Below are 18,443 nucleotides of genomic sequence, written 5' to 3' on the forward strand. Positions count from 1 at the left end.
AAAAAAAGTATTTACTGCCATTATAACGCATTTATATGTGTTCATCTGTATGTGGAATTTGCAATTGTAACTATGTCGTTGAGTCATTTAACTCACAAACGCAAACATTTATTTGCTTGCTTCTATTTTGTGTTCAAAATATTTTGCATCAATTTTAGTCCATTTTTTAAGAGGCTAGAGCAATTGTTTTGTTAATTTAAGATAAACTTAGAATTGGGATTTTCGTTTCAGTTTAATTTTTTTTTTTTAATTTTTCGTTCGTCGTAGTATGCATATAGCATTCTAATTTTGTTGAAAATCAATTGTTGCATTTTTTAGCTAAATCCCATCGGACTTTATATTATTTCCAATTAATTCGTTTATCATCATTCATGTTATATTAATTGAGTGACAATTGGCGAAGAAATTATTAAAACTAACCACATACATTTTTATATGATTAAGAATATCGTTCATTTTGCATGGTAAAGAATTCAATTTCAGTAACTTTCATTTTGTTTAGACAAAAGAAGAAACAAAACAAAAACAAATTTATTGAGAAGCGAGCGCACAGCATCATAACTTATTCAGCTCTTGTTTGTACAGCTTTTGACAATGTTTTTTTTAATCGTTCGAATAGAAGAGAAAACTATTAGTTGATAAATGATTAAAATATGAAAACAAAAAAAAAAACAATTTCTAGTAGGTAAGCAAATTTTTATTGAATTGGCATTCATTAACAATTTTTTTTATTAATGAATCATATTAAACAATTTTTATTTCAAACGAAATAAAGTTTTCAATTTAATTCATTCGTTTTTGCTTTCAATCGTTTGCAGAGTGTTTCATTTTTTTTTTGAATGGCGATAGTATACTAACGCTCTTTTCAGACTCGCTTTGCTTTTTTTCAACATTTTTTAAATCATATTTTGTTGTCTTATCAAGGCCAGAAGGACAGGTAACGTATTATTGTATCTAAATTTTCTTTGAGACTGAGATCCACGATTTCCAGTCAAGCTTTGTTATTGGTCATTTGGTATCTGAATAAAATTTATTCATTGTAAGATTTTCAATTTGTTTTGTTTAGCATTTTTAAGGTCATATTTCATCTGTTGTTCACTTATCAAGGCCAGAAGTGCAGGTAACGTATCACCAGTTACATTATGTCTGATAGCCTTGAAGAACTCCAAATAGTGATGTGTATTATGGCTAGAAAAATCGATAAGATTCGTTATATATTCGGAAATGGAGAAAATATTTAAAATCATTTCATATTTCTTACATTATTAATAGAATCGAAGGCAACAGTTCTTTCGTGTGCACCAAATGTTGCAAATAGGCTCTCGTATGATCTCGACAAGTTACACATTCACATCCTTTTACGAGTGGCTCAAATTTATCTTTATAGCTGCAAGAATAACCACAAATTACCATCAATTCAACTAAGATCATGCAATGTTTTACTTACATCGGGTCAGATAAATCGATTGCAAATTCAAAATCGTCTCCATTGTTCTTATCTACATCGACACTGTGTGTGCTGTATCCACCTTAGGGTGTTCAAAATATTTAGTTGTTATTTTGATGTTATAACACATTCGTAGAATATAAGTTCGTCATATTGCTTGATGTATATCAAGCTTTAAAATCGTTTTCGGTTTGTTTGTTTATGACATAACTCAATCTATCAACATAAGATAGATTGTAGCTATCAACATGAAACCCATTTTTTCGGATTCTTGAGTCGAATCCACAGATAACATATTTTTCTTTTTGGAGAATTCGTCGATTGCGATTGTGGACGATTTTTTTTTTTTTCAAATTGGTCGCCTTAGAAAACACAAAACAGTCAATCGTCCACGATTGTATATAGAAATTAACATTGACTACAATCGTTAACGATATAGATCAACGATTACAATCGTTAACGATATAGATCAACGATTGAAATCGTCAACGATTACAATCGTTGCTTGAGAAAAGTCGAAAAGTGACTTTTAGAGGCCGGCCATGGCCAACATCGCCATGTTGAAAAGTGCCGGAACAAAAAAGTCTTAGTTTTTTGTGTACTTTAATCACAGAGATTGAAAGTGAGGCTATGTTGCACACTTTTTGATTTACTTATGTTCGAATATTTTGAATTCCAATCCCACAAAAATGAAAATGATATTAATGTTCACTTAAATTAACATTTAAAAATATATTTACATTTATTTTGTAAATATTTTCTGGTGTTTTGTAGATTTTTTAATTAATCAACTTGTTATCATTGTGACAAAAAAGTGAGGTTATGTTAACCATTTTATTTTTCTAATTTAATATTTTTCAATATTGAGAACAGTAAATCTGACAAAATTACAAAGAAAAATAATTTCCATTAAAAAACGTTTTAAAATTTATTTATTGTTACTTTTTTAAATTATTTTTCTGTACTTTTTAGACTTTTTAAATGAATTTTTGTTATTGTGAATATGCGAGCGCCATCTGTTAGATGTAACACAAAAAATTTGGGACAGATTAGTTTGATTTAATGCAATCAGGGAGCGCGTCAGTGTTTTCGGTCACAAAATTTATATGGGAATTCCTATAATAGACCACGGCTATGGGCACATATTGATCCTGGTATCTGCAGTATTAAAATTGAAAAATCAAAATTGAATTTTCTCGTAATTTATTCGGTATAACATATTTGGATAGAAATTAAACTTGCAAATTAAGTCCAGCGGATAATTCAATTGTACCATGTGCTTGATTCAATTAGCTGTCAAAACAGATTGTTTGTTCGAATGTGATATCCAACCCTGCTGCAAACTGATTTAGTTAGAAGTACCATAAACAAACAAATTGCAATTCAAAAAACATAATTTATCCAATGAAATCAATAAAAGAATAGTTTATTATTATATAATTATATAAATGTTGAATCAAACATGATCAAAGTAAACGCATGATGATTTTATCATTTTTTTATTTCATTTTATGAAGATGTTCAAAAATCATTTTTCTCATTTTGCTTTGTTGTTTGCTTGTTGTTCCCGTTCAATAGCTCGTTGCTTGGCTTTTTCATAGATTGGCAATAATTGACCTTGTTCCGCTAACATTTTCAATAATTCCACGATGAACGGCAAATAGTTGTGCTTACGTCGAATATTTTCAATCTGTAAAAAGTGTGCATTGCTCTATTTAATGGATTTTTCATTGAAATGGTGTAAATCGAATGTAGTTTTATACCTTATACTGTCTCTTTTTCACAATATCATTTTCGATAAGGCCGCGTAAACGAGCGACTTCAGCTTGTTTCGCATCCGTATCCATATCATTTTCCGAAATGCCATTTAGAATTTGGTCAATTTTTCGTTGGTAAATGAGTTGTCGATCGGAAACCAGTGCCATCAAATTGAAATGAATTTCACCTTCGCTATATTTATCGATTCGCTTTTGAATGATCGGACGAACGACATCGATCCAATCTTGATTGGCTGGAATGGCACCCAAATCGATTGGACCCTCCTTTAAACCATCTAGTTCATATAAACGTCCATCAATTGGTACATAACCAATGAAATGAAAAACATCTTCGTCTTTGGTGGCCTTTTTGTTGTCCAATTCGAAGAGTGTTTGTCTTGCAAACGAATTATGAACGGCGCGAATTTGTGATGCATTGCTCAATGTTAAACCTTTATTTTGTGCATCGAACGATTGACAAAATTCCTTTAAATCCGCCAATGTTGAACCGAGCTTCAAATCGGAATGACTACAATTCATCAAAATACTGAGAATTGCTTGTGTAGCGCACGCATTGTTAATTACCTACAATTTTCGATTTAACATTCAAATCAAATAGTTCACATATCAAATTGAATTCTATTTATTTACTTGTTTTGCAAAGAAGATCTTTTCCAACCGATTATCACGAACAACTGAACCGGCCGGCTCATCATCTTGAACATACTTGAACAAAAATATCAATCCATGTACTGGCCTGCAATTACAAATATCAATCAATGTACAAATTAAACTGTTAAATCATTTCAAAACATTTTGGCATTCAACATACGATAAATTTTTGAATTGTTCCGCATCCAAAGTCCATAGTTCTTCGACTTGAACGCCTTCGCAACCTAATACAATCAGAAAACAAACATACATAACCTCATTCTGTTCGATTCGATAAATAAATGATTTTTTATATAAAATTAAAGTACCAAATTCTTTGATTAATTCCGTGAAGACGCCGGGATCGGATTCAATCAAACACCAATTTCCAGCACTATCGCTCATTTTCGACAAATTGATTTACGACAAAAATAACAGTGACTATACACTTTTCAGTAGCCTTTTGTTGAGTCAAACAATATAAACCCTGTACACAATTTTTTTTTTTTTTGATGCGTACTATTTTGACAGTTCGTTCGGATGTGGAGACTTTTCGCATTTTAAATTCACTCCATTTTGTTACTATAGCAAAATGAAAGAAGAATAAAAATCAATTTTGCGAAATGGAAAAAGGTTTTCAAAAAATCTTGGATAAATAGAAATAAAAATAATCTTTTATGAGTTATTTACGCATGAATAAATTATTTCGAATAATTACGACAAATTATTTCAAAATGCAAACAAGATGGCGTTGGCTTCGAGTTGAAAGTTGTTTTTAACTTAAGCAAATGTCATTGAATTTATAACGCGTATTTGAGCGATGTAGAATTTGACAGTTGTTGTAAAATATTAAACATTTCATCTCAGTCGACTGAGGATTTAAATTGCAAGCTTACACATACACGCACATACATGGACATCTCTACGTATATATGTAAAAATATAAGGTATATGCATAGCGAATGAGAAACAGTGAAGAGTTAAAAATCACCAACTAAGCGACACAAACAATATCGGGTCGTGTGAATAAGTGATAATATAAAAATATAAAATATTAGTGTTTTTTTTTGTGTGTGGCAATCAAAATAGTTGTAGATCAGCAGAATATTGAAACGCAAAAAAAAAATCCCACAAAAAAAAAAGACGAAAAAAAAACACACACCGAAACATCGAGGAGAAAAGAGTGTAGCAACAAATTCAATAACAAACGCCGCGCACATATAGACAGTATCCATATCATTTGCAAACATGTAACCAGTTTTCTGTTTGTGTTTGTATTTCAATACGGTGTAGCGTTTATTCCGTCTCGATTCGATTCGATTATATGTTGTATGCGCTAAAATTTGCCAGCGAAAAACGAAAATAAATAAAATAATTAAATAATTATTAGTACAAGTTAGTGGTCGCATTAAACGAAATTTCGTACACAGTAAAATGGTGATCTCAAAGGTTGGGAAGCGTAAAAGAAATCCGCCACCGGTTAAGGAAACACGTCCTGTACAGGAACAACCCAAAAGGTGATTTGAAAACAAAAATTTATGTTTACAATTTTCAAGTTAAACTTGACTCTAGAATAAACCAAAAATGGTATTTTTTGTAAAAGTTAGCGATTCGAGCGATTTAAGAATTAGCAAAACAAATGTTCTGTCTGTGTGCATAATTCAAACGGTGCAATGAATCAAAAATATGCAATTGTAATTGTTTCGTTTTGAGGGACTTTTGCACGTAAATCAACATTTAATAAAAATTAAAAGAAGAAAATCACGAGTCGTTTTGGGCCCGACTTCGTAATCGTTTGTACGATGAATTTGTTTTTATCATCGAACATTCAATCTTGTTGTAATTAAAGTTAATTTGGATATTAGTTGCCATTTGTTTGGTAGAAAGTGTTGCTGATTTGTTCCATTTATTGATGCATTGAACTACTTATGACTGTCGAACAAATTATGAATAAAATCTATGATTTGATGCCGCGTTGTGATGGTATTGCATTTATATAAGAATAAATTATTAATCGATTTTCACGAATAAAGAGGTCATAGTAGCTAAAACTCAATTTTATTTCAATGTAAAAATATTTCACTTGTCGTAATATACAAACCGTTTACAGTGAAGAGATTTTGCGAATAAATACAACAGTATATGCTATTATTCAATTGATACTTACGCTGTAGATAAACTATCATTGCTTGATTTCGATGCATACATACATTTATCGTGTGCAAAATCTTTCGCCAAAAATTAGAACTTGCCATTTATTTCAGTGTGCGCACATCTGGTCAACTCCTTCTATTCAGTTTTACTCATTTACTTTTTTCTTGTTTTAATGCACGGTATACATACCAAATGAATATATCAAATTCGCATAAGCAAAAATGACATCATTCTATTTACAGAAAAATCTGCACATATATTAAGGTCGCAAAATTAAAAAAAAAATCATCGAAGCAAATACAAAATATTTTAGCATTTTGAAATGCATTTCACTTGAATTAGAAAGAAAATCAAGTACTCACATTACTACTACATGGCAAGTTTTTTTTTTGACATCACAAAATTCATGGAACCGAAATTTCTCCAAAATGAAGTTAAAAAAAGAATAAATGTGATAAAAATTCCTTTTTTTTTACAAAGATTTTCTTTTTTTTTTATTAAAACACGTTTTGAACGCATTCATTTCTTGAATTCCAGACCTAAAGTTCAAGCACAGCGTAAATTTGCTCAAGCATGTGGCGGCGGCAGTGCATCATCAACAGTACCATCCAGTTTGCTTGCAAATCAATCGGCGCAAAATGGGAGCGCAAAACCGGAAGGTGTTAGTCATGATCCGCCACAGGAATTGTTACCAAATCGGCGGCCAAACACAGAGGACTTTTTAACATTTCTTTGTTTTCGCGGAACATCTGTTCTTCCATCGCACTTAGATTTTTTCAATACAAATAAAAATTCGGATCCAAAACAAGCAAAACCGAAAACAGAGAACACAGCAACTAGTTGCAGCTCAAAAGATGTGAAACAAGAAGATAAGCGGCCAGAGGTGAAAAATGAAAAGATCGACGTTGCGAAGGATGTTAAAACAGACGCAGATGCACCGAAATTCATACCGTTTGCCGTAAGAAAAAGAGCTGAAACTGTGGTGGCTGGATCACGTAAGCAAACTGTTCAAGCCTTGAAGAAAAAATACCAGGACCAACGAATTGCGAAAAATAAAGCGCAATGCAAAACTCGGTCGTCAACGGCCAAAGAAACCGAAGTGATCAAGGCACCGAAACTCAAGCAAAATGATGTGGATAAAACATCAAATGAGAACCCGGCCAGGGGTCGAAATAAGCGAAAATTACGTGGCAATATTGGAAATGATCAGTCTGATGAAGAAGCTGTTACAATCAAACCACAGAAGACAGCCAAAGTTACAAATGGCCGACCAAATAAAGTAGGTGACACAAACAAAGTAAGTAATTTTGACAAACTCCGAATGGAATTCGATATCGAATTTATTATTATTAATTTATTGGATTTTTATTTTAATTTTTCTTTTATTCGAAAAGGGTCAAAAGATAGCTACGCGAACGACAAAATCAATTGGTTCAATCCCACCCAAATTGGATGAAAAGGAAAAAGAAGAAGAAATGGAAGAAAGTACCAGAACAACGAGACAACGGAGCTATTCGCTACCCAAGTCAGAAGCGAAACCACTTAAAACTGTAGAAAAAAGTGCAATTCAACAAGATACTATAACTCCAAAAGGAAATAAGAGCAAAAATGTGAAGAACAAACGTGCCAATGAAACGGTTGAAGGAGAGTTTTCATCCGACGATGATTTGCCATTGGTCGAAAAGAAGAAAGGCAAGGCAACGCATCAAGAGAAAACAAAGCGAAATTTAAAGCGAATTTCGAATCGAAGAAATCAGTCTGGTGAATCGATTGAAATAGATAAATCTGTTGATAGAAAATCCGTAAGCTCATCGGAGCCAGCATCTAAAAGAAAAACACCTTCGGGCAATAAAAAAGTGGCGCAAAACAAAAGCGCTTCAAACGAACCAGTACAAGTAAAATCAACTTGCAGTGAGAAGTCAGAAAATGAGTCGCAACATGAAAGTAAAAAGGATACCAAAGCTGTAAAACGAAAACGCCGTAATGAGTTCACCGATCTTTCACAAACCGATCAAAGTGAAAATGAAACAAAAACCGGTCGTCCGATGCGTAAAACGAAAGAAGCTGCTGCCATTTATATGGAACTGATTGGTCAAAAGTTGAATTTGAGCGACTTTGATGATGATTTATCCGTTGATAGCTTTCCAGAATTGCCAAATGTCAAGAAAACCGAACAAATGGAAAATGATATGAAAGCAAATTTGGGAAAAGAAAAGCGTGAACTTACATCCACGCCTAAACGAGGTCGTCCAAAACGAGAAGAGGCGAGTTCGCTGCCAGATGAAAAGCATGAACCACCACAAAAATCTATCGAAAACGGGCAGAAAGATGAGAAGCGTAAAACATCTGAACCAATTGCAGAGACTGGCGGCAAAGCGAAATTGGAAAAAAGTTTTAGTGACTCAGATGACGAACCATTGGCAACTAAATTTGAACGAAAATCAAAAACGCCAAAAGACAAAACAAATCCGAAGAAAATTGTTGTTACGCCGACAAACAAAGATTTGAACCAAGAGAACCGGTCGGAGAATAAACGCGATACATCATTCAAAAGTGCCGATAATTCATTCGAATGCAAACCATTGGAAACTACAGCTCAAAATACGATTTTGGCCCAAAATTCAAGCATGACAACACCAGGTAAAAATAATATATCAACAACCACTGAGCCAACAACAAAAACGAAAAATACATCGTCGCCGCCAAAGAGCATTGACTTGAATGAAACCGAATTCAAAATGCCCGCCGAAAGTGTGAAGCAACTATTGAGTCCGCCAATCAATGTGAGTCCGATAAAAATGGCATCGATAAGAGGGAATGCTAGAGATAAAACGGCCGAAGCTTTTAACAATAATCTACTTCAAGCATCATCATCTGGCAAAACAACGGCACAAAATATATCAGCGATTTTGGCCGATTTGATGCCGAGCAAAGAAGAATCGGGAAAAATATTCGGCATTGCCAGCGTAACTCTTGCACAAAGTTCAGGTCCAATAGACACCAAATGCACCCTTGGTAAATGTGGTTCAATACACAAGCCGTCATTGGGACCGGGTGTACCAACTGAGTCTTATTTGGGCGATCAAATGTCGAACAAGGATAGGCGAAAGGCCAAGGTTAATATGACCCATGAACAAATCGAGAAATGGTTGTCAGAATGCTCAATGACCGCTGTTCCATTCGTAAATGACTCGCTTGATGATGAAATCGATTTGACAATTCCACCGAAACCAATAAATTATCTGTCAACGCCTTCGCCAAAACGCGAGTCAGACCATGCTAGAGACGAAGTTCCATCATTGACAAAAGTAAGAACTCAGACGCCAAAAGAGGGTAAATCAGTTCAAGTACGTCAAACCACACCTGTAAAAGGTAAAATGAATTTACTTCCGAAAGGAGAATGCTCGGCTAAGACTGCTTTTGCGAAAAAAGAAGATCAATTTACCGCAAATCAATCGAAACCAATTGTTGCCAATAAAGATAATGTAACAGTAACCGAAAAATCAATGGCTTCCAAAAAGTCTGCATCAGCAAATCAAAATACAAACGCAAATGCAAATGTAGACGAATCAAAAGGTGAATGCATCAAACCGATTTCGGCGGTAAAAACCCAAACATCACCAAATAAACCAAATGTGAAAGGTGTGACAGTGACACCAGATAAAAAACCCATTTATAATAGACGAACACCGGTTTACAATACGAAAAAAAGTGATCAGGGCATTGTTAAAAGTCCGCCGGTGGTTAACACATTTTGTGCATTCTCACCCGAAAATGAGGCGAGTGTTTATTCATTTGACAAAGAAGAGGACACAATACATGCATCTATTCCATTTCGTAGACACAGTCGACGGGGATCCACACATTCAAAAAATAATGAAAATGATACATCAATTAAAACGACCAACATTACACCGATCAGTAAACCAAGTCCAAAGGATCAACAAACGAAAAAGCAACAACTTTCGTTGTCCCTATGTCTCGATGATGCTAATCGATCGGCAGCCACAGTAGTTGCAACGACAAAACAAAATGCCAACGATAAAGTAAAGAAACTTTCATTAAATGAAAGTGATTTGGTAAAGGCAATGGCCGCATCAGATAACGATGGACGAGACTCTGATTCTGAAGGTCATACTTTCTATATACCCCTTCAATGTATGGGCAATAGTTCGGTTGGCAATTCATCCGATCAGCTCATTCAAGGAGTGGCTGTTAAATTGGGCACTGAAGGACCCGAAGGCCCCAATCAAAAAGTTATCATGCATGCCAAACTGGTGACTAAATCTCAAATGGGTGCGAATGCAACACCAATACCGGAAGGCATGGGAATGGCAAACATACATGAAATTGTTAAAAATTTAATTGCCAACAAAGAAATGGCCAGTACCAAATCAGTGCCAATTGGTACAGTTCAGCCACGTTTAAAGGTCAACGATCTAACAAAACCAAGTACATCTACACTACCCACTGAAATAGTATTATCAAATCAACCGTCTGCATCGAATTTAACACGTCACAATTCGAATCAATCGCTATTTTCTCAGAAAACCAAAAGCACAAAACGTCCAAAAAACGAGCAAACCATTCAACCAAGCAACAATACAGCATTTCCGCGTTACGATGATCCAGCTCAGATGGTCGAAGCGCCGGTATTCCGGCCAACCGAAAAAGAATTCCAGGATCCAATTGAGTTTATAAATCGTATTACACCAATTGCTGCTCGTTTCGGTTTATGTCGTATTATTCCGCCATCGACATTCAAACCAGAGTGTAAAATATCCGATGACATGAGATTCACCGCCTACAATCAGTATGTGCATAAAATGTTGCATCGATGGGGTCCCAGTGTGAAAGAGTTCAGTGCAATTAAAAAGTATTTGGCCACTCAGTGTATTACGTTGAATCAACCACCATTGATTGGTGGCATGGAAGTTGATTTACCTCGATTATATCATACCGTTCAAGAGTTGGGCGGCCTCAAAGAGGTGATTGAGAAGAAAAAATGGGCTCGTGTTGCCGAAGAGATGTGTATACCAAAATCGGCACAAGATCGTGTTACAAAACTTGATGACATTTATTGCAAATATTTGTTGCCATATGATACACTTTCACCGTCTGAACGTCAGAAATTATTTGAAAGTGTGGAAGCCGATTGGGCAAAGAGTGAGGCAAAAGCCCGTCGAAATGCCGACCGAAGTGCATTGAGCGAAAGCAATTCAAATGAAAACTCTGACTTTGAAGAGCAATCGGACGAAGACGATAATGAATCGGGTGATAGCGGTTCAATGGAATGCATTGTTAAGGGAAAAAGTACGGCGCTGAGCGCCTTCTTCCGAGTAGCCAGAAACACAATGGCATTATGGTTTCGAAACACCGAACCAGCGACCAGTGAAGTTGAAACCGAATTTTGGCGACACGTCGCTGTTCGTGACAGCCATGTATGCGTGCATTCTGGATCCATTGATTCAAGTGGTTGGGGATATGGTTTTCCAACACCTGGACCAAAAACAAAGAATTCAACATGCAGCAAACATCCATGGAATTTAAAAGTTCTTACTAATAATCATAATTCAATTTTACGATCGATTGGACCAATTACAGGTGTAACCGTGCCCACACTTCATGTTGGTATGCTGTTCAGCGCTTGTTGTTGGTATCGTGATCCACATGGTTTGCCATGGATCGAATACTTACATACGGGTGGTAGTAAAATTTGGTACAGCGTACCAAATGAACAAAGTGCCAATTTCCGTACAGCATTCACATCACTTGTACCAACATTGTCAAATAAAACCGTTTGGCTTCCGTGTGACACGGCAATGGTACCACCGCACATGCTCACTGACCGTGGCGTTTCACTGTGCCGAACCGAGCAAGAGCCAGGCCAATTCGTTGTCGTATTTCCGCGAGCTTATACATCCAATATATGCACCGGATATTCCATATCGGAGAGTGTATACTTTGCACCAATGTCTTGGCTAGAAACAGCAAAAGAAGATTTTAAGGTAATTAACAGCTAAATCATGAATTTTGTGAATAATAAACTTAAAACGGTACATAACACTTGATTAAATTTCTTTTCAGGATATACACGACAGCTGTGAACCAGCAATGTTCTCCTTGGAACAGCTTCTATTTTCGGTTGCGTCGGACGTTCGAACTAACGTGGATATTTTGGAAACTGTACTTCCTATGCTCAAAGAGGTGTACGAACGTGAAATTAAAGAAAGATCTGAGATTCAGGTACTTTATTGTTACATACGTTTTTTTTTTGTTTTAAATTAAAACGTTTTTCTTTATTTATATCATTTGAATAGGCCTCCGGTGTTAATCAAACCGAAAAAATTGTACTCAAACCAAAAAAGCCACAAGCAGAGGAAAATGAATGTGATATCTGTCGTGCAAATGTGTACATTTCATGGATTCGTTGTGACGATGACAGCATCTACTGTTTACACCATGCCGTAAAATATTTAAAAAATAATCGCATACAAGCCAAGCAATGCAAGCTACTATTTATGTATAAAAAAGAAGAAATCGAAGATCTTATTAACAAAGTCAATGAAAAGATAAATCAACATAAGAAAAAGATTGAGAATAAAAAATAAATGTGTAGCGCCGTGTAGCGCCAACTTATGTCAGTTGCCATCATTGTATAAATTCAGCTAAATGATTGTATATAATATTAAAACAATATTCATAAAATTCTAATAATTATATTTATAATTGTATAAATTTGCCCGTAATTTCCATTGTGTTATCGTCGAAATTTCGTTTATTTCAATATTTAAGTGAATTTATAAACAAATATATAAAAACAATGAAATTCGTTATTTTTTTTTATTTAAACTTTTGGAATTATATACAATCAAATGATGGGTGGTAAGTTTCCTTTCGGATATTAACAACAGTTGCAATTAATGTATATTTTCTAACATTTCGTATAAATGTTTTAAAAAAAGGAATTCGGAAAAAATCTTGAATTTTGTTCAATTTTTAATTATCAATTTATCCTATCTCATTAATAAGTAAATATATTTCGGATTCATTTTATTTCTTATGAAATCTAAATGAATTCTTTATCACAATAAAAAACAATAGAAGAAGAACGACTGTTATTGCATGTAAAATCTGTACAACTTCAATGTTAACATTTATTTTTATTGTTAAAATCCGCAATCTTAGATTTTGTTTTTGAAATCGAATAAAAATGAAAAAAATGCAACATAAAAAGACCATCAAAAGGCACTAAGATGAGCAATGGGTTAAAAACTGGAAACTAATTTTGTACATGATTCAAAATATTGGCATGTTGATACACATATAGGTAGATCATTCGATTTCAATCACATTTTTCATCGTTATTTTCCTCGCCATCAATTGAAAAATTGGAACTCGTTTCACCAAAATACTCGGATGCTGCAAACGATTCAACTGGTTTATAAGTCAACACATTGTCATGTGGACATTCCGATCGATTTCGTTCAGTTTTTACGATTTTTCCTAATAGTGGTTTGAAGAATCCTTTGATGCCAGTATCATTGTAGCCAAGCTCCTCTTCTGCTTTGTTCATATTTTGTTCAAGTGCCGTTATATCATGGTTGATACGATCTAACATTAATTGAATCTTATCGATTCTCTCCGAATATTGTTGAATCCCCTTTTTACATTCAATAATATTTGGGATCGATGTTGATGCCGAAATATTTTTTATCTATATAATACATAGACATTTTACACCATTACCATTTCCATTAAATGTATGAGAAAAATATTTGACTTACTATTGATATGGACGATTCGAATTCATCCATTCGTATTAATATCTCATCAATATTCGTACAAATTGGTCCAATCTGAAATATATGTAATACATTCATTCATCTAAACTAAGAAAAGTAGTTTAAGTTTAAGTAGTTACCTCTTTGCTAAAATCAATTTGTCGTAAGAAATTTACATAGTCGTCCGCTGTTTCCTCAACCATTTTACACTATATCAATATTTAAAATATTTTTGTTTTGATGACAGTGAAATAATTGATAATAATCGAATCTAATTTCGAATGATGATTATAACTGCGGTAAAATAACGCAAATAAAAACACACATTTTTAAAAAAATTAAATTAAAAAAATGTCAAAAATCATACAAATCGAAAAATGTTATTATTTATGTGTGTTGAATGAACATTAAATTTTGACATTTCATTGAACTCATCCATCAAGGTGTCGTTGCAGAGACGTTGTTTTTTATTTGACGATGGAAATACTCAACATACCGAATGTGTCAACATTCAGAGTTGTCAACGTCACCGATGGATTTTAGTGCAAGGTAGATGTAGCAATCGCACAGTTTACGCATACATCTGATCAAAATACTTCAGTTTGCTAACAGGTTTTATTTTTCGTGAAATTTTATAAAATCTGTGATATTGGTTTAGCTGAACCACAATCAAAAGCAAATACAAATAGTAAATAGCGTTTCTATTTAAAAATCGACCTTTTTGCAATAATAAAAGGTACTACGTTTTTGCAAACAAGAAAAAAAAACAATGTAATTCAAATTCAATACAACAACAAAATTCCAAATTATTTTCAAGATAAACAATTCGGTGATTTTGAAGCATTTCAAAACCAAGTTCAATTGACAGTCATCGAAACGATTACATACACGAATATATAATATCTACCGATAAATTTCGTAAACGTTGCACACGTAAATAAATTTACACAAATGCAAAACAGGCAATCACCATAATAAAGTGAGACATTCAAACATATGTGAACGATATGAGTGTAAATACAAACAAGTAAATACAAATCAAAAACCAATAAAGTCTAGAACCATCAAAAACAACAAATAACCAAGACATTTGAAAATTTACGCAACATATTTTTCTTTTGTCGATGGTCATATGGTGCAGATGTTTATGTGAAAGTGATACATATAAATATTCATCGAAAAGGAGAAACGCATTCGAGTGAGTGTCGTGTGGAAGGTGGAAATGATGAAATAAAATGCTTGATAACGTGTCCATTTCAACACGAAAATGACGGAATCACGATATAAACAAATACCAATCAATCAAAACGTGCACACAGATCAAGAAGATGACGGAGAAGATGAAGAAGACCTTACTGACACTTTAGATGATGACACAGTAACCATTATACCTACAAACGATTCAGACGAATTTAATTTTCCAAAAAAAATCAACGAAAATAATAACATGCAAACACCCACAGGCATTTTAACGCTGTTATTGATATATTTCATCTTATCAATTGGGCTTACGTTCTACCAAAGGAATTTATTGAAGGTAACATTTAAGCGGTTATCTCTTTTATTGACTCAGTATTTTATGGCTTAAGAACAAAAAAAAAACACACACGCATACTACGAAATCTGTTTATTAACTTGCTAAAAAAAACATTTTGCTCTACAGGGTTTTCACTTTCCGTTCACTGTTGTTCTATACCATTTATTATTGAAGCTAGTCATGGCGGGACTGATAAGATATCTGTATAAGTCTATTACTGGAAAGTCTCGCGTGCATATCGATTGGAAAAAGTCATTCAAAAAATTGGCACCAACAGGTGTGGCGGCCGGAATAGATATTGGTTTCTCAAATTGGGGTCTTGAGCTTGTAACAATATCACTGTATGCAATCAAACAATGCATCACACGATTTACACAATATCATTTCATGTTTCGCATTTTATTTATTTTAGATATACAATGACCAAATCAACGTCTATTATTTTCATTTTATTCTTTGCCATTCTTTTTGGTCTCGAGAAAAAGGTAATTTCAAGTGATAACTATTTCGATAAATGCGTATTGGTAATCAATGAATTGTTTTTTTTTTTTCTCAATTTTCAACAGAGTTGGCTGTTAATGGTGACAGTTGTACTCATTTCTACCGGTCTATGCATGTTTACTTATAAATCAACACAATTCAATACGCTTGGATTCTTTTTTCTCATTTTTGCATCAATGATTAGCGGCATCCGATGGACGTTTGCACAGCTTATAATGCAAAAATCAAACCTTGGATTGCATAATCCAATTGATATGATATATTTTATGCAGCCATGGATGATTCTACCAATATTACCGTTAATCATTGGATTTGAAGGTTGGTCTATATTTGAAAGGATACCCAGTGCATAAATGTAAATGTTTTGTTTTTCTCCCCTTTGAATGTAGGCGAGGCTCTATTGAAACTGGCCAATGGTTCAGCCGAAACGGGGTCGCCCGTTATGATTTTATTGGCACTTAAAGTAACATGTGGTGCATTTATTGCATTCGCTATGGAAGTTAGCGAATTTCTTTTACTATCATACACTTCGAGCTTAACGCTTTCAATTTCTGGCATTTTTAAGGTAAAAAATATATATTATAAAACATATAAACATTTGCACATGGCCGGTTATAAGACTGCAATTCTTTTCACTAAAAATTTACTTGACTTTTCGCTGGTTGATTTTCATTTTCAGGAAATTTTCCAATTAGCGTTGGCCGTTGTATTCTATGGTGATCAAATCTCAACCGTAAATATGTTTGGATTGGTGATGTGCTTAAGTGGAATAACATGTCACATAATTCATAAATTCTTCACCACAACAATTGTTAAAAAAAGTCCATTAATTTCGGTTGATGGTGTGGCTTCAAAATCATGTGAACAACAACTTCAAGTAAACTATGTGAACGGCAATGTTATTAAGCAAAATGTAAAATTAAACTATTATTCCAATCAAAATACACCGTTGCTGGACAGCGACGACAATGAACTTTCCGGTTCCGATGACTCACAAAATACACAACAGAATGCTTCAGAAGTGCTTTTTGACATTTTAAAGCGTCGTGATATGCGTAGATGAATTATATTGATGCAGAGGCAATGCCTTACATCAATAATTTCTAGGGGAACCAATTACATGGCGACCGAAGTGATAATTAATCGAAATTGCCGTGTTTTTTTTCTTTTTGGTTAGATTAAGCATAAAAAAAATTGGTGTCCACTTAAAAATTCCAAATTTGACGACAATTTCACAGATTTTGAAGTCTGACTACTATCGTGTATATAATTCTATTGATAGGCATTGGAACTCGCATTGGAATCTTCAATATTTCTATATACACTGTAGTTTTTGCTAATACACTAATTTTAAAAATAAAATATTTTCAACTTTTTGAATAACATTTTTTATCACTTCAGACGTTAAAACTGTCTATCAGTTACGCATTTATATTTTTTTCGGTTGAAAACATTATAGATATATGTATTTTGACAAATGTCTACGTTAGGAAATTTTTCGATGTAAAAATAATCAACCAAAGTGATTTAACCAAACTCTAGAAGAATGTTTTACTTCTTAGAGGATGATAACTTTTTTTTTTTTTTGAAATGAAACTAATTCCATTTTGTTTGTAAAAGAGCAGTTTATGAATTATTCAGACAAAGCATTTAACCAACACAAAAAATCAGTAAATTTCCTCTTAATTTTTTTTATTAATTCAAGCATTGTTTTGTTGCCAGAAATATCGAACATTGAAATTGTATGGAAGTCCACGAAAAATTGAGTTGGTCGCATTGAATGTGAATTGATTTAAATATAAAACTTGCAAATCGAATCGAAAAATTTCGTGTTGAGAAAGAGCGAAGTTTCTTCCATTTGACATCTTGATTCGAGAATCTTCACTGTGATGATTAGTATGTTTGTTAAAATATTTAGTATGTTCCAAATGAAAACATATTTTGTACAGTTCTCCGATAATGAATATTGTGAACTTTTTATAAGTACTTCTACTTAACATCACGATAAAAGCATCATCGCTTACATTTTTTTAAAAATAAATGCTTAAGTTCTCTTAAAATGGTTGTTTTACGTTGCTTTTTTTTATTTAAATTGTATTAATTATTTATCATATTTATTTAAGAGCTAATGTAAAAGTTTCACTAATTCCAACTACTGGCAAAAAAGGCATATTTTTAGGAAGATACATTTCAAATTTGTTATTTTAAGAACTGCATCTCAACAGAGACTATCCAACTACCACCTTTCAAAAATGGATTTGAAATAAATCCGCTGTAAATTTTGAAAAATTCTTCTAACGAAGACTTTTTATGGAACTAATTTTTTTTTGAAAACTAAGACCATTTCGGTTCTAGATTCTTTATGAAAATTTTTCGAAATTGGCTCTGCCTCCTCTCCTTGGAATGACAACCTCAGAAGCTATAAGCATATGGCCACAAAATAAGTTTTTATAGACATTTCTGATGATAATGATTTCGTTTTTAGTTTTAAGAAAATAATTATAAATTCATAAAAGAATTATTTATGTGATTGTGTGAATTTAAAATGTATTTGTTATGATAAATAAAAAAAAAAATTATAACTTCTTTTAAATGAAAGGCATTGTTTAAAT

General features: G+C 33.3%; 4 protein-coding genes across 5 annotated transcripts; 2 read left to right on the top strand and 2 right to left on the bottom strand.

Moving 5' to 3' along the window:
- Window positions 1–2,852: 2,852 nt before the first annotated feature.
- LOC116337487 (ubiquitin carboxyl-terminal hydrolase isozyme L5) lies at window positions 2,853–4,343 on the bottom strand. The gene is made up of 5 exons (XM_031762092.1): window positions 4,185–4,343; window positions 4,037–4,100; window positions 3,856–3,961; window positions 3,211–3,789; window positions 2,853–3,137 (listed from the first exon to the last, which is right to left on the bottom strand). The coding sequence occupies exons 1-5, from the start codon at window positions 4,258–4,260 to the stop codon at window positions 2,985–2,987; spliced, it is 978 nt and encodes a 325-aa protein (XP_031617952.1). The 5' UTR covers window positions 4,261–4,343; the 3' UTR covers window positions 2,853–2,984.
- Window positions 4,344–4,749: 406 nt separating this feature from the next.
- Window positions 4,750–12,838, top strand: LOC116337834 (protein Jumonji). Its single transcript, XM_031762760.1, has 5 exons — window positions 4,750–5,372; window positions 6,547–7,306; window positions 7,404–12,017; window positions 12,097–12,255; window positions 12,330–12,838. Exons 1-5 carry the CDS (start codon window positions 5,290–5,292, stop codon window positions 12,618–12,620), a joined length of 5,907 nt encoding a protein of 1,968 aa, XP_031618620.1. The 5' UTR covers window positions 4,750–5,289; the 3' UTR covers window positions 12,621–12,838.
- A 292-nt stretch (window positions 12,839–13,130) lies between these two features.
- Window positions 13,131–14,186, bottom strand: LOC116337836 (biogenesis of lysosome-related organelles complex 1 subunit 4). Its single transcript, XM_031762763.1, has 3 exons — window positions 13,934–14,186; window positions 13,797–13,868; window positions 13,131–13,726 (listed from the first exon to the last, which is right to left on the bottom strand). The coding sequence occupies exons 1-3, from the start codon at window positions 13,994–13,996 to the stop codon at window positions 13,355–13,357; spliced, it is 507 nt and encodes a 168-aa protein (XP_031618623.1). The 5' UTR covers window positions 13,997–14,186; the 3' UTR covers window positions 13,131–13,354.
- A 135-nt stretch (window positions 14,187–14,321) lies between these two features.
- LOC116337835 (solute carrier family 35 member C2) lies at window positions 14,322–17,891 on the top strand. 2 transcript variants are annotated; one of them, XM_031762762.1, is made up of 7 exons: window positions 14,361–14,405; window positions 14,611–15,330; window positions 15,457–15,671; window positions 15,743–15,815; window positions 15,897–16,149; window positions 16,221–16,396; window positions 16,511–17,891. In XM_031762762.1, the coding sequence occupies exons 2-7, from the start codon at window positions 15,061–15,063 to the stop codon at window positions 16,892–16,894; spliced, it is 1,371 nt and encodes a 456-aa protein (XP_031618622.1). In that variant the 5' UTR covers window positions 14,361–14,405; window positions 14,611–15,060; the 3' UTR covers window positions 16,895–17,891. The 2 variants fall into 2 exon arrangements, with proteins under 2 accessions (XP_031618621.1, XP_031618622.1); XM_031762761.1 differs by having other exon boundaries at window positions 14,322–15,330.
- The last annotated feature ends 552 nt before the right edge of the window (window positions 17,892–18,443 follow it).

This window comes from Contarinia nasturtii, unplaced genomic scaffold (genome assembly GCF_009176525.2).
Source record: "Contarinia nasturtii isolate CC-2019 unplaced genomic scaffold, AAFC_CNas_1.1 Cnas_scaffold_285, whole genome shotgun sequence".
Taxonomy (NCBI): Eukaryota; Metazoa; Arthropoda; class Insecta; order Diptera; family Cecidomyiidae; genus Contarinia; species Contarinia nasturtii.